This window comes from Schistosoma mansoni (assembly GCF_000237925.1).
Source record: "Schistosoma mansoni, WGS project CABG00000000 data, chromosome 1 unplaced supercontig 0034, strain Puerto Rico, whole genome shotgun sequence".
NCBI classification, from domain to species: Eukaryota; Metazoa; Platyhelminthes; class Trematoda; order Strigeidida; family Schistosomatidae; genus Schistosoma; species Schistosoma mansoni.
This window is the reverse complement of record NW_017385988.1, coordinates 2,181,836-2,196,236: the sequence shown is the minus strand read 5'-3', so window position 1 is coordinate 2,196,236 and position 14,401 is coordinate 2,181,836. Positions and strand designations below refer to the sequence as shown.

Genomic DNA, 14,401 nt, shown 5'->3' with positions numbered 1-14,401 from the left:
GTAGAACTTTCTACACAATCTTCAACAGTTTTATCCTTCCCCATTTAGAGTATGGAAACATAGTATTTCCTCCCTCCCTCCAAAAGGATAAGAACACTCTGGAGCGTATCCAAAGGCGAGCCACGAAATCAGTTCGGGGACTCACATTCAAGCCTTATGAAGAGCGCCTCCAATCACTTAACCTTTATCCGTTAGAGTATAGGCGTCTTAGAGGTGACCTTCTTATGGCTTACAGTATCCTTAATACTTCTGGTCATCCCCTCAAACATCTACTTAAGCCTAGTCACAATACTAACCTAGATGGCAATACCGAGAAACTGGAGACCCAACGTAGCAGAATGGACTGTAGACACAACTTCTACTCCTTAATAATTGTGAAACGCTAGAATTTAGCTGCCGAATGAGCTAGTCAAAGCGACTTCTCAGGAGTCCTTTAAGAGGAAACATGACCTATTCTTAAGGACTAAGGATAACATCGTATGACGATTTACCAATTTCTTTTTTTTCTCTATTATCGTTAATATACCTAGGTTCCTGCTTGGAGGTATTGGTGATCCACTGCTACTAGACACAGATGTCTGTTAAGCGAAAGCTTATTCTATTCCATCCACAACCATTTGAACCATTTGAAAGGGAAAGCGCCTAAACTAAACAGTTGCATGCTTGGCGAATTCATATCTACTAAACTATATACGTTTAGGATATGAGTAATCATTAAATTATTTGTATTAGTTGGTAACCAACGTACGTCATCGTATCTCACTTGTCTTTTTTTATAGATTTCTGATTTTTGTTACAGTTCGGCCATTAAACATCTCCCATCTACCTGGTTCACGTGATTTATTCTAATGCCGGTTTACAAAGGTTTGAACAATGCAAAATAACATTACAAATTAATGGGTTTTGTGAACAGTTAACGTAAAGTGGCAGAAGAATAAGTATTCAAACGTAGAATGTAACACTGATGAGTGTCCCGAGTTATTCAAGGCGTTACTTTTTTCGCTTACTGGTATTCCTCCCGATCGTCAAAAAGTTATGATGCCTGGAGGAATACTAGGAGATGAAAATTACAATGGCATTAAACTGAAGGATGTAAGGAACCTATATCCTGATGTTTATCATTAAGGGAATTAATATCATGCTTGTTGGGTCGGTCGACGAAATACCGATTTCCGAAACTCCTTGCTTGGATAATTCAAAAGTTGCTCATTCCACGGAAGACTCTATAAAACTACCACCTGGCCTCGTAAATCTTGGCAACACTTGTTATATGAACGCTGCTGTCCAATTGCTTTTCTCAATTCCAGAATTGCGTATAGCTTTGCAGATGTAAGTTCATGTATATGCTTTTAATTTCAAACTTTTGTCCACGATTTTGGTATCTGCATAAGTCGGGTTCTACGATGGACAATAAATATGCTTGTATAACTATTGTAACTGCTAATATATATTGTACAACAGTAACCCCATATCTGCTTAGTTTCTTCGTGGTTGTAATATTCACTGTGTACTCTGACCGTTTCACACGACAAACTTGCTAGTCAATAGTCATAATTGTCTTTAAGTATTCACTATAACGATCTTTTTCAAAACCGACTTGTTCAGATAGCTTTGTTTAATCCTCTGTGCTCATCTGATTGGACGAGTTGGTTGAAATATTCCATTTAGTTCCATAAAAAATCATGTTTTTGAGTCAAGTTGCCGGTAAGCATTTTACGTTGGGTTTTGAACACCGACTGGTCATATTTTGAAGCTAACCTATATCAATTCTCGTGATTCGTCCAGTTTCATGTATCATTCCCAGTGAGACAATTTTAATTCCAAGTTGACATGCCAGTAAAATCTAGAACCTGTTACTAAGAGCTTATAATAATACATTATCTCAAAACAGAATCTTTTTGGCTTTAGTCTTATTAAAAAGATCAGTTTGGTTTCGTTATCGAGTAAAAATAATTTTATAATTGTTTTGTCAGTTTTAAAAATATTTGCCCAAGCTGTGGAAGCTCGACGAAATATCGCAGGACTATTTTCCGAGAACAAGGTAAACGTAACTCCTGTCCTTCCAACCAGTTTGTTCAAAGCAAGTGTACCTATCATTCGGTTCGTTTGTAATGACATGATTTGGTTAAGTTCACATTACTAATGAAGAGACAAAATCATTTCGAATTATGTATTGGATGTCATATGCATCAGCAGTAAGCATTTCGTGTAATTTTGCTTTCACATTTCCTTTACATTGGCTAGTGACTTGAGACCTTCACAACTACACCAGAAAGATACGCTCTCAAAACTACTCATACGGTGATTGCTAGTATGTTTTTGCATCTTACTCAGAAATCCGAAACTCGCCCTTGAGATGCTGGTCTGTTAGATAGTTACATTTTCTTTTACGTGGTGTCGTTGACTTCCAGCTAAATCAACCGTGACCTCAAAAATGTTTTTGTTTGCTATATTATGTAATGTGATTTTGTGCACTTGTGTACGTAGTTCGTATCCGGTAAATGTACCATAGCTGTCCTAAACTTATGACGAATTGATTTAAATGCTAATGTATTAAGCTAGCGATGTTAATTTCATGAAAATCCTGTCGACCTTGGTAATTGATTACAACTCGAATTACGCGACTTTAACGAGCCGTTGATTTGAATTCGACTTACGATTATCAAAATGACCTTTAATCTATTACTTGGGGTGTAAGTAGACATTTTTCTATGTTTCGAAATCCCTTGGCTAGTTGCTATCGTTTTGTGCAATATATGATCCCGATACCCGACCGTTGCTGCTACCTTGACGTGTTGGTCAGGTTTGCCTATCGTGATAACCCAACTGAGCTATATTGGCTGGGACATATGTTCCTGTAGGTTCTACCATACCAGGCAAGTCGATTGAAGAGCGGTAAGACTAAAAGCATCAAACCCAAGGTCCGAGGGCCAAGTCGTACTCTGACTGTAGAGGGGTGTGACAGCAGTAAGGTGTTCCCTTCAGACAACCAGCATCCGCAGCGATGCTGTCTTCTCACAAGGAAGAAAAGGTCGACCTTAAAAATGCACATCTCGCTTTATCCCACGGATATCCGTCTCTGGCGGTAAGGTCTCAACAAGTATGGAGCTAACACAAAAATTACCCACAAAAAGGTCGTGTGTGACCGGCCTCAATCAGTTGTCCCTTGGGCACTGCGGTCACGCTCCCAGGTCGTTAAGACCACTTCTAACCCAATTTCTTTTTCAGGTAGCTCTAGAAGAACCTTCCCACGGTGTGGGCAACCGGGAAGTGAAAACCGGCATCATACCTCTAACAACACTCAAAATCACTGTATCCATAATCAATCTCCTTCAATTCCTATTATTCCTCCCACCACGACTTTCAACACTGAACTTCCTCTTTCGGCTCACTCAAGTGTTACCATGGCCAACGATTCTAGTGCGCGAAACAGTCCCAGGTCTACTGAGACTTTGCTCCAAACTACACATTGGAGCCTTCAAAGTACGTACCCTATGTCAAATCGGCCAACAGGTCTCCATGGTTGAAATCCTAGAATCTCGTACCATTGATGTATGCTGTGTCTCCGAAACACACATACAGGATCCTAGTGTGGTCATTTACTTGACCTCACTTCGCCAAAACGGGGAGCCGACGAGATACGCACTCCATTTATCAGGTGACCCGGTGGCAAGTCCTCGTGGACTGACGAGTGTAGGCATAGCACTAAGTATGAGGGTAGGACAAGGAATTTTAAAATGGATAGTCGGTAATGGTCACCTGTGTGATGTTCGGCTAGGTGGCTCCGTGAGAACACGGAAGGGAAGGACACATGTCACTGCATTTTCGTCATTTCTACCTAGGCTCCCACTGACTGCAACCTGGATTAAGTGAAAGATGAATTTTAGAAAAAGCTTCCCGAACTTCTTCACAAAGCTGAACATTCAGACATAGTACTCGTAGCGGGTAACTTCAATGCCCAAGTAGGTAGCTTAAACCAAAGAGAAAGACATTTAGGTGGGTATTTCGGTATTCCGGCTCAGAGAACAGATAATGGTGAACGTCTGTTATAACTGTGCTCAGACAATCGTTTATTTTTAGCAGACACTAATTTTAAGCATAAGGAGAGAAATCGTCTAACACGGCGACCACCTCCACCAAACCAACGATGGACTCAAATAGACCATATTGCCATCGGTCATCGTTCGAGAGACTCAGTATAAGACTGTCGCTCGTTCTAGAATACATGTTTAGACTCTGACCATGCTCTAATACGAGCACACATTTCCTTGCGCCTCAGTGAACGCAGAAACACCATACTAAGAAGACCCATTAGAATTGAACTCGGGGGAACGAGGCTGACCCAGATGTTGCTTGGAAGGATATACGAACAGCTGTGGGAACAACAGTAACATCTATTAGTAATTTAAACTAAAGGGTTACTAAAAACCAATGGATTTCTTTTAGGTCTATTGCACTGATCGATTCTCGTAAACTCATCCCATCAGGCTCTGAACACGATGGAGAGAGAAAACAAATCAGATCTAGGTTAACCAAAAGTATAAGGAACGACCATGAGCAGTTGTGGGTAACGAAAGCTAAAGAGATGGAAAAGGCAGCGGCTGTAGGCAACACCAGACAACTCTTCAGACTAATAAAATAAACTGGAATTAAGAAGTTAAGTGTAAGTGAAACGATTTCGGAAAAAGACGAAACTCTTATCTGCTCTCAGTCCAGACGTTTAGAACGAAGGGTAGAACGCTTCAAGAAGCAGTTCAGCTGTCCTTCAGCTACTCTACAGTCACCCACCATTCCCAGATAGTCTGAGTGGAACATTGAAGTAGGTCCCCCGAATCTACCTGAAGTTCAAAAGGCTATGACTAATCTGAAACGAGGAAGAGCAGTTGGTCCAGACAGATTGGCTCCAGATGTCTTTAAATATGGTGGTCCAATTTTGGCGATTGGGTTGACTAATATTTTAGCTAAAACATGGGACTTGGACGTAATCCCATCTGACTGGTCACAATCACTGATTGTCCCAATATATAAGAAAGGATCGAAATCATCCTGTAATAACCATAAAGGGATTAGTTTCACTAATATAACATCTAAACTACTAGCATCATTAATTATCGGGCGCCCAACAAAGACTAGGGAACTACAAACACGAGAAAATCAGGCTGGCTCCAGACATGGTCGTACCTGTATCGACCACTTATTCACTATTCGTCAGGTTTTAGAACACAGACATGCTTATTGGCGTCAGACAATGATAGCTTTTCTTGACTTGAGAGCAGCATTTGACTCTTTAGACCGAGAGGTTTTGTGGTAGTGTCAGTAATTGAAAGGCGTACCTCAGAAGTACATAGACCTTATGCAGGCTCTTCACTCGAACACTAACAGTCGAGTGAGAGCTTATGGCGAACTGCTATCTGATTTTACAACCTCAAGTGGTGTCGACAAGGCTGTCCACGATCTACATTTTTGTTTAACTTCATCATAGACCTACTGCTTGAATAAAAATAGATAAATTGGACCACCCTGACAAACACCACTTGAAGTAATCAATGCTGACGACAGTTCGCCATAAGTTGTAATTTGACCAGAAGTTTGTGAGTAGAGAGCATGCACAAGATTATTGAACTTCTGCGGTACTTCTTCCAATGACGCTGCCATAGAACCTCACGATCGACCGAATCGATTGCCACCTTGTGGTCAAGGAATCTAACTATAGTCGAACTTCGAGTTAATTTAACCGCTAAAACTGGACCACCATTCTTAACAAATTTAAGGACTAGTTTATCAAGCCCTGCTTCTCTCCCTCATTTCAGTTTACTTACAGTCTTTTTGACCTCACTAAGAGTTGGAAGAGTTGCATCAGTTCACCATTCATGTTTCTTGGAGATAGTGGGTAACTGAAGTGTGGCTGGAGGCCATTTCAACTGTTCTCTAAAATGTCCAGCCTATATGTTCAGTCTCCTGGATTGGTAGTAAATAATAGTCCCATCTTTTTCCGAGATAGTTTCACTAACAGCTGTATTTTTGATACTCGTTTCCTTGATAATCCTGTGCTTGTTTATTTATTTATTTTAACATCAACATTGGTACAGAGGGGCACCAGATATATATGCACCACACGACAATTCTGTACAGTTGCTTATTGTTACCTAACGCTACTGTCTTTTCCATTTCTTGTGCATTCGCTGCCCACTACTGCTCACGATTACTACGTAGGCTTTTTATCAGCCTGTGTTTAGGCTGCTTCTGCTCCTCACACGTCCCATAGTCCAATGGGATGATTTTCTGAGCATCTATTAGTTCCGTAGACGCCACTGAAATCCACTGACTTTTCCTAACATTTTGGTTTAAGTTACTAGTAGATATCACTGCTGTTTCTACGGCTTTTTCGATATCGTGACAAGCTACCTTGGGGTGGATATAAACATGTGCTCCAGAATAAGGTAAAGTCATCTATCGCGCACCTCCAACGACGGCTAATGGCAATATGATTTAGCTGAGTCCATCAAAAAGTTGATTGTGGAGGTTGCCACGTCAGACGACGTTTCTCCTTATGTGTGAAGTTGATTTTTGCTAGAAACAGACAGTTATCTGAGCATAATTACAACAGACCGCCGCTAATATCTGTTCGCTGAGCTGCAACACAGTGAGATCCGTCTAAGTGCCTCTCGGTTTGGTTTAGTTCACCTACTTGACCATTAAAATCACCTGCCACTTACTACATCAGAGCGTTTAGATTTTCGGAGGTTGAATAGCATCCTGTAAAATCAGTCTTTAATTTCGAGTTGAAATCAGTGGGAGCGTAGACAGAGACAACAAAAATGCAACGTGTGCCTCTGTCTTTCAGTGTTCTTACCCCATCCCGTTCAGATCCTGTTTCATAGAACGAATTGCTATACCAGCGAGGCCACGGGATCCAGCCGTAGGGTTTTCAGATACTCCAAGGGTAAATCGTCCCGGTTCATTATATTGACAAGGTAAGTCCAAACAAATGGCCGTATGTGGATCCTATATGCGCTTCTCGGAGATGCAGGAGATTCTAGAGTCATAGCTGGAGAAGCTCGTCTTATCTGACAAAGGGTCCAAACAATAAAAGCTCCAACATGTAGTTAAATGGTTTCAGGAGACCAGAAACGACATTTCGTGAACTAAAATCATTGGCATTGGTGGCGCATAGTGATAAAAATAGATGAGAAGGATAAGTCGGAGGGATGGAATAATTATTAAGAGGCGAGGGAGAGATTTGATCGTGGACAAGATCTCAGGTGTTTGTAGAGGTATGAGTAGGGTTATCACTTCTTAGATGCCCACCGTGTAAGGATACTAATTATTGAGGGACCTGAAAAAGGGAGCTGAGTTAGTAGTGGTCTTATCGATCTGGGAGCCGTACCTCTGAAGACGGAAATCCATGGGATAAAGTGACATTTCAAGGGTCAACGTTTTCTAACCACTTCCTTTGTGAGAAGGCCGAATCGCTAAAGACAATGGTTGTCTAGAAGAAACACCTTACTACTGTCACACCGCTCTAGAGTCAGCAGTATGACATTGCCCTCAGGCCTTATTTTGCTGCTTTGAGTTTTACTGTTCTCCAATCGACCTGTCTCGCATAATAGGACGTAGAGGGACATATATTCCGGTCAATATAGCTCAACCGAGTCATCATGATAGACAAGCCTGACCACCACGTCAAGTTTGCAGCTGTAGTCGGGCAGTACTACAGTGGTTCATGTTTTCATTCAGTTTGTCGGTTGTTTTCGATGGACCTGGGGTTTCATACATAATTTGGCTCAACGTGGTCGTGTGTTTTGATAATAAACTAGCTGATAACTTTTTACACAATAATACTGAAACCCACCGACTATGTACAGTTTTTCATACTAAGCTTCAAGCTGATTTTTGAGGAGTGGTGATACTATAAATTTGTTAAATTGATGTTCTACCTTGTGACGTGATTATAATTCAAGTATTGTATTCAATAAGTCACTATTCAAACATGACTGTTATGATTGAAAATTATTTTCAGGCCAAAATATTGAAGTAATGTAAGGTTTTGTTGGACGAGATCAATTGATGTATAAAACCACTCACATTGAAATAAGTTGCATACTTATCGGAACACAAATATCATATGTTAAATCAATGACACATTAGGATAACTTCTACCAAGCAAGTTTCGCCTTCCGGGCATAGGTTTGATTACAAAAAATACCATCAAGTTATTGCACAAACTAACTAACTACTAGTTTCATCTATGAGTAGGAACGTAGTATTTTTGTCCAAGGTTCTTATTTGTCTTGAGCTTTCAAGGTGAAATACCATTTGTTCTAAAAAATTTCATTGCTGTTAAGATCAATTAACCAGAAAGCACTTTAGTTAAATTCTTATGATGACTCAACTGACTGATATGTAACTAGTATTTTTCAACTGTACTATTGTTAAGTTTGATCAAGGTCCTTAATAGCTGTATAAATTAGAGAAGTGTGGTCATTTTAATAATACTGAAAACATTTCAAGAAATGTCCGTTGTGTATAAAACTTTTTTCCTTCACATAGATGCCGTTTTCCCCAAACTTCACCGGATTCTCCGAATCTTGGTTCCTTATGTGAAAGTTTGAAGTTTTTGTTCAATTCCCTAAGCAAAACTGAAAAACCGGTTACTCCTCTGCTCTTCTTGACTTGCTTGCACAGTGTTTGTCCGCAGTTCGCCGCACGTGCATCGTCTTCTGATGCAAGTAAATCCGCTCCAGGTGCTCTATCTATGATTTCCCGTGGCTTCGAACAACAAGATGCTAGTGAATGTTGGACAGAGCTAATCAGAGCACTACAAAGTAGCAAGATTGATTCTCAAGTTTATGCGTCAACAGTGGTAACTTTTTTATGTTCTTCATATTTCAGTATTTTTGAATATTTCCCTGCTGGTTTCTCATCTTATAATAACCATACATTAAGATAACTTAATAACGGCGCAATAAGAGGTTTTCACTATTTATTACCAAGCACATAGTTAAGTGTTGAGTATCTGCTACAGTTTGAAAATGTATAGGGTGCATTGTGAAAGCACTGAAAAGCTGTATGGATTAGAATAAGGTATTTACAAAAAGTCATCAAATGAATACCGTACGCGGATTAACTTCACAAATTGTGCCCTTTACAACTATAAATGTTTCTATAGATGATGTTCTGTGATAACCTCAGGTTCACAAAATGTTCACACCTCTTTCTACATTTAAAATTTAGAGTTTGCCTCCAAGTTTTCTTACAACTTCTCAATGGAATCCTGTAGATAGATTTCTCACTGGTCAGTTATCCTGCAAACTTAGATGTACTGAATCAGATGAACCCGAAACAGATAGTCTAGAAACATTTACTCAACTTTCTTGCTTCATGCATCAAGGTAAGATTTTAATTAACGTCATTACATCTAGTCTTTTCAGTACATAGAATATGTTATCTTTTATACAATGCTTATTGTCTAGCAGCACGCTTCAGACCAGTACGTTCAGTTTTCTAAGTTAACGGGCAATTATGTTACCGTACGTTATATTTATATCTTGTATAAATTCTGGTATAGTTGAGTACCAAAACCATCACCGATAAAAGGATAATATTAATAAATACTGAAGAGAGGATCCATGTTTTCCGTCAAAAACAACCACACCAGTAGTCAGCGCTGCCTAAGTCAAAACCTTATTGGTTTCATTGTCTGAACTAATGCCGTTTAGTAACTAGGTCATCTTACCAATTACGTCTAACGAAGTTGAAGTGATGGGATTATTCGGAGATTCACTACAGATATGATTTGTTAAATAGACGTAATGAGTAATTCACCGGGCTTTGAAGCTTATGATTTTTATTCCATACATTTCCAGTGAAATAGTTCATTGAACCGGTACTCATTTGTTCCGCTTGTAAAAATGAATGTAGTTATAAGCAAAGATGGATAGTGGCTAGCAGTGGAATCCAGGACGCGCGTTTCGTCTTACTTGGGGCTCGTCAGCTGGATGTACCTGCATCTCAGAGTTGATGTTCACTCTGGGAATCGAACCCAGTACCGTTCGCTTCAAACACCATCGCGTTATACACTTAGCAACTGAGTCCTGACGGCCACTTGCTTTTGTAACGGGTTGAAGCTTAAATTCATTTCGTATTGTTTGGTTGAAACTTCCCATTGACGTTTAGGACTGCAATTTATCAGTCTCTTATTGGCCATATGTGCATACTGTGCGTATTGCCTCCATATAGCCTTTATTCATAAGCATTATAAGCAGAGATGGATAGTGGCTAGCAGTGGACTCAGTACCTAAGTGTATAACGCGATGGCGTTTGAAGCAAACGGTACTGGATTCGAGTCCTAGGGTGAACATCAACTCTGAGATTCAGGTACATCTAGTTGACGAGTCCCAAGAAGGACGAACGCGCGTCCTGGATTCCACTGCTAGCCACTATTCATCTCTACTTATAATGCTTATGAATTTAGTCTATATCAAGACAATACACACAGTATGCACATATAACCAATAAGAGACCGATCAATTGCAGTCCTAAATAACAATGGAAAGATTCAGCCAAACTACACCAAATGAATGAAGGTAGTTGTTAACTGTTTCTAGAATTTCGCATGATACTAGATATGTAGCTGCTACCTTGACGTGTTGGTCAGGTTTGCCTATCGTGATAACCCAACTGAGCTATATTGGCTGGGACATATGTTCCTGTAGGTTCTACCATACCAGGCAAGTCGATTGAAGAGCGGTAAGACTAAAAGCATCAAACCCAAGGTCCGAGGGCCAAGTCGTACTCTGACTGTAGAGGGGTGTGACAGCAGTAAGGTGTTCCCTTCAGACAACCAGCATCCGCAGCGATGCTGTCTTCTCACAAGGAAGAAAAGGTCGACCTTAAAAATGCACATCTCGCTTTATCCCACGGATATCCGTCTCTGGCGGTAAGGTCTCAACAAGTATGGAGCTAACACAAAAATTACCCACAAAAAGGTCGTGTGTGACCGGCCTCAATCAGTTGTCCCTTGGGCACTGCGGTCATGCTCCCAGGTCGTTAAGACCAATATTAATCCAACTTCCTTTTCAGGTCCCTTAAGACATGCCCTTCCACGGTGTAGGCAGCTGGGAAGTGATATCAGCCCTCATACCCGTAAAAGCACACGAGACCAAGTTGGTCACATTCAAATCCTTCCTACACATAATAACTCTCTTATCTCCACGACTAACCCTCCTCACGTCCCTTTATCACCTTGCACCGCTAGGGCAAACGATTCGAGTACACGGAACGTTATTCCTGGTCTAAGTCCATTCTCTAAACTACATTTAGGAGTGTTTAACGTCCGAACATTGTGCCAAATAGGACAACAGGCTTTCTTAGCTAGGACTTTAGAATCTGCCTATCGTCATTCATTTGACCTCACCATGTCAAAATAAATAACCAACCAACTGGAAGCCCTGATGCTGCTTGCCGTGTCCTGGCTAGTGTAGATATAGCATTGAGTCCTAGGGCAGAACTAGATCTTTTGGACAGGATCCCAGTAGACAGTCGTGTGTGCGCTGTCCGACTAAACGGAACAGTAAGGACTCGGTAACGACTCGTTGCCTCTTCGTCGTATATGCCTACTCTCCCACTGACTGCAGCTCAGATGATGTGAAAGATGAATTTTACAGAAAGCTTTCCGACCTTCTCCGAAAAGCTAGGTGCTCTGATGTAGTAATAGTAGCTGGTGACTAATGCTGAAGTATGTAAATATTTCACTGTATTATACTCCTTCAATAACATCTTCAAACCCTCGTCTTTCGGATTACTGCTTATACTTTTACTACCTCTACCACTATGGGATTTAAACTGACAACTGCATCTCTGTGGTAATGTGGTATGGCAACTCGAACTGATGTACGTACGTACGAAGTTCTACGTTGTGACTGACTGGTGTTTAAGGGAGCTACCAGGTGTTGTTGTGCGATTGGTGAAACTGCTATGTGCGTATGGAAGTGGTTAAGTGATGATATCAAAGCTACTACTAATTTTTCTATGTATGAATGATTCTTAACATCAAATCTATTTGATTCCAACCAAAATAGATTGCTTTGATTTATATGGTATTATTTGTTAATTACTCCAGATGTAAAGTATTTGATTACTGGTATTCGAAATGGATTGACGGGAAATCTAACTAAGCATTCATCTTTGCTGGATCGGAATGCAGTATATAAACGCGAGTCTCTTATTAGTCGGCTTCCAGCTTACCTATGTATTCATTTTGTTCGTTTCTTCTACAAGGAAGATAAACAGATAAATGCTAAGGTACGTCAGTAAGTGTATTGTAATAATGGCTATAAATGTCCAGTTTATGTTTAAATTACAACTTCAAAAGAAAACAAATAATTACTTTTGCCAGTCCGAAAAGTTCCTGCTTAAAGATAACTAATAGTCATGTTTGTAGCAAATACTATAAGATCCATTCTCTCTAAATTGTCCCGTTGTGTTAGCTGAAAATTCTGATTATTTTTTTACGTATATTTCAGCTTTGTGGTTCCTCATTTTTAAGCTAACTGCATTTTTTATAATAAAAGTTGTCCATCTCAAAAGACTGTTTTCGTATAAAATTTACACATGAAAATCCTTGTGATGCGAAGTAAAAGGTCTGAGGAGCGTCGTTGGTACATTTTTACTGAAAGATGTATCTCGTAGTTCCAAATGATCATTCTTTATTCTGAAGGTTCTATAGCTTTTAAAAATTTCATGATACTACTATGCGCATTATTTTATAGATTTTAAAGGATGTAAAATTTCCACTAACATTGGATATGCACGAATTTTGTACGCCTGAATTGCAACAGAAATTACTACCCATGCGTGAAAAACAGCGCCTTAAAGAAGATGAGGTGGCCAATCCCTCAAGCCAAACAAATACTTTCAAAAGTAAACCAGGTTTGTATTACTGACAGGTGGTTATGTAACGTAATTTTGGAAGTTGTTTTAACATTACGTTATTTATTGGGTTTTATCATTTATAGACAATAGAAGCAGGTAGGTTTTTTCGAAGTTCGAAAAAGTAGCAACGGTTATCGTTAAGAGAGCAAGTACTATGTCTGAGAGACAAAGCCATCACTTGGTTATTTGTAGAGTATGTATGATAACTGTTGCGACTACATCGAACGTTTACAGTAAGCGCATGTCTACATGACAAGTAAGACAAAACGGTGAAATTTTCAACCATTATATGTTGACTAAATTTAATACTTTTCAGAAACGATACTCCAAATATGATCGGCACTTAGACAAATATAGTCGATGACAGTCAGCAAATAATGCTTCCTAGGATGATGTTCTTAGAACATATGCGAGTCACCGAACTCGGTATTTCAGGATGACCAATATTAAAATATGGTGGCATACATCCCTGAATCTCGCAATTAACAGCATGGTTTATCTATACGATGGGAACAGTCGTTCGGAAACAACTAAAGAGCGGCCGTACATTCAGCTCATCAGGAGTCCCAGCTTAACAAACGTAGATCGAAACTATTTTTAATGACTGCAATTGTTTTGTAGCCAGATAAACATTACAAGTGCCGTAAGCCGAACTAAAGTGGGTTTAGCCAAATGTTCGTCCTGTGATCATTTTAAATATTCAGAGATAATATGTCCAAATTCACGCAAACGAATTCATTGACATATTTTTTCCAGATTCTGTACAACCTGACCCATTCCAAAATCCTGACTTGTACGAGCCTAACTTTTTCGCTGATGATCCCGGTTCGAATAACTCTGGGTACTACGAACTTCAAGGTGTTTTGAGCCACCAAGGTAGAACAAGTACCAGTGGGCATTATGTTGCTTGGGTGAAAAAACAAGGTATGCTTTTCGAGGTATAAACATGTAATAAGTATTTAATGTTTTAAATTCTTTTCACAAATACAGATAAACTAAAAAAAAGTGAATTTAGATCAACAAAAAAGTTGCACACACGACATCCAGACAGCGAAATAGCCACTAATACTCGAACTACTCTCAAGGTTCTTACAAATAATACCTAAACATTAGTTTTTGCTTTCCCGTGTGATTATATCCTCCTACTTAATGTAAGCACAAACTGGAATTGAGCACGTCATACCTAACATTTTAAATCTCATGCACCCTTCTTGTGTCTGTACTATTCCTAGTCATTCTAGTTTTATAGTTCAAGTGTAGTCTTCTAGGCTAGCTAGACATTTATTCTAGACAGAGAATAAAACTGTTCGGCAAAACATTCAAATTCCTCAGTAAAAACTTGGGTACACACTTAACATATGTTAAGCTTAGTTCCAATACAATTTTATTGAATGATATCACGTGATTCATTTTAGTTCATTGTCTCTTCAGGCTAAGAAAGAACAGGGTATTAAACAATTTTCATAAT

The 14,401-nt window shown here is 39.5% G+C and overlaps 1 protein-coding gene across 1 annotated transcript; it reads left to right on the top strand.

Moving 5' to 3' along the window:
* Window positions 1-1,111: 1,111 nt before the first annotated feature.
* Window positions 1,112-13,877, top strand: Smp_084740 (ubiquitin-specific peptidase 14 (C19 family); the record flags this gene model as incomplete). Its single annotated transcript, XM_018791914.1, has 6 exons — window positions 1,112-1,329; window positions 8,551-8,863; window positions 9,235-9,391; window positions 12,122-12,303; window positions 12,771-12,930; window positions 13,690-13,877. The coding sequence occupies 6 exons, from the start codon at window positions 1,112-1,114 to the stop codon at window positions 13,875-13,877; spliced, it is 1,218 nt and encodes a 405-aa protein (XP_018645017.1).
* Window positions 13,878-14,401: the final 524 nt, after the last annotated feature.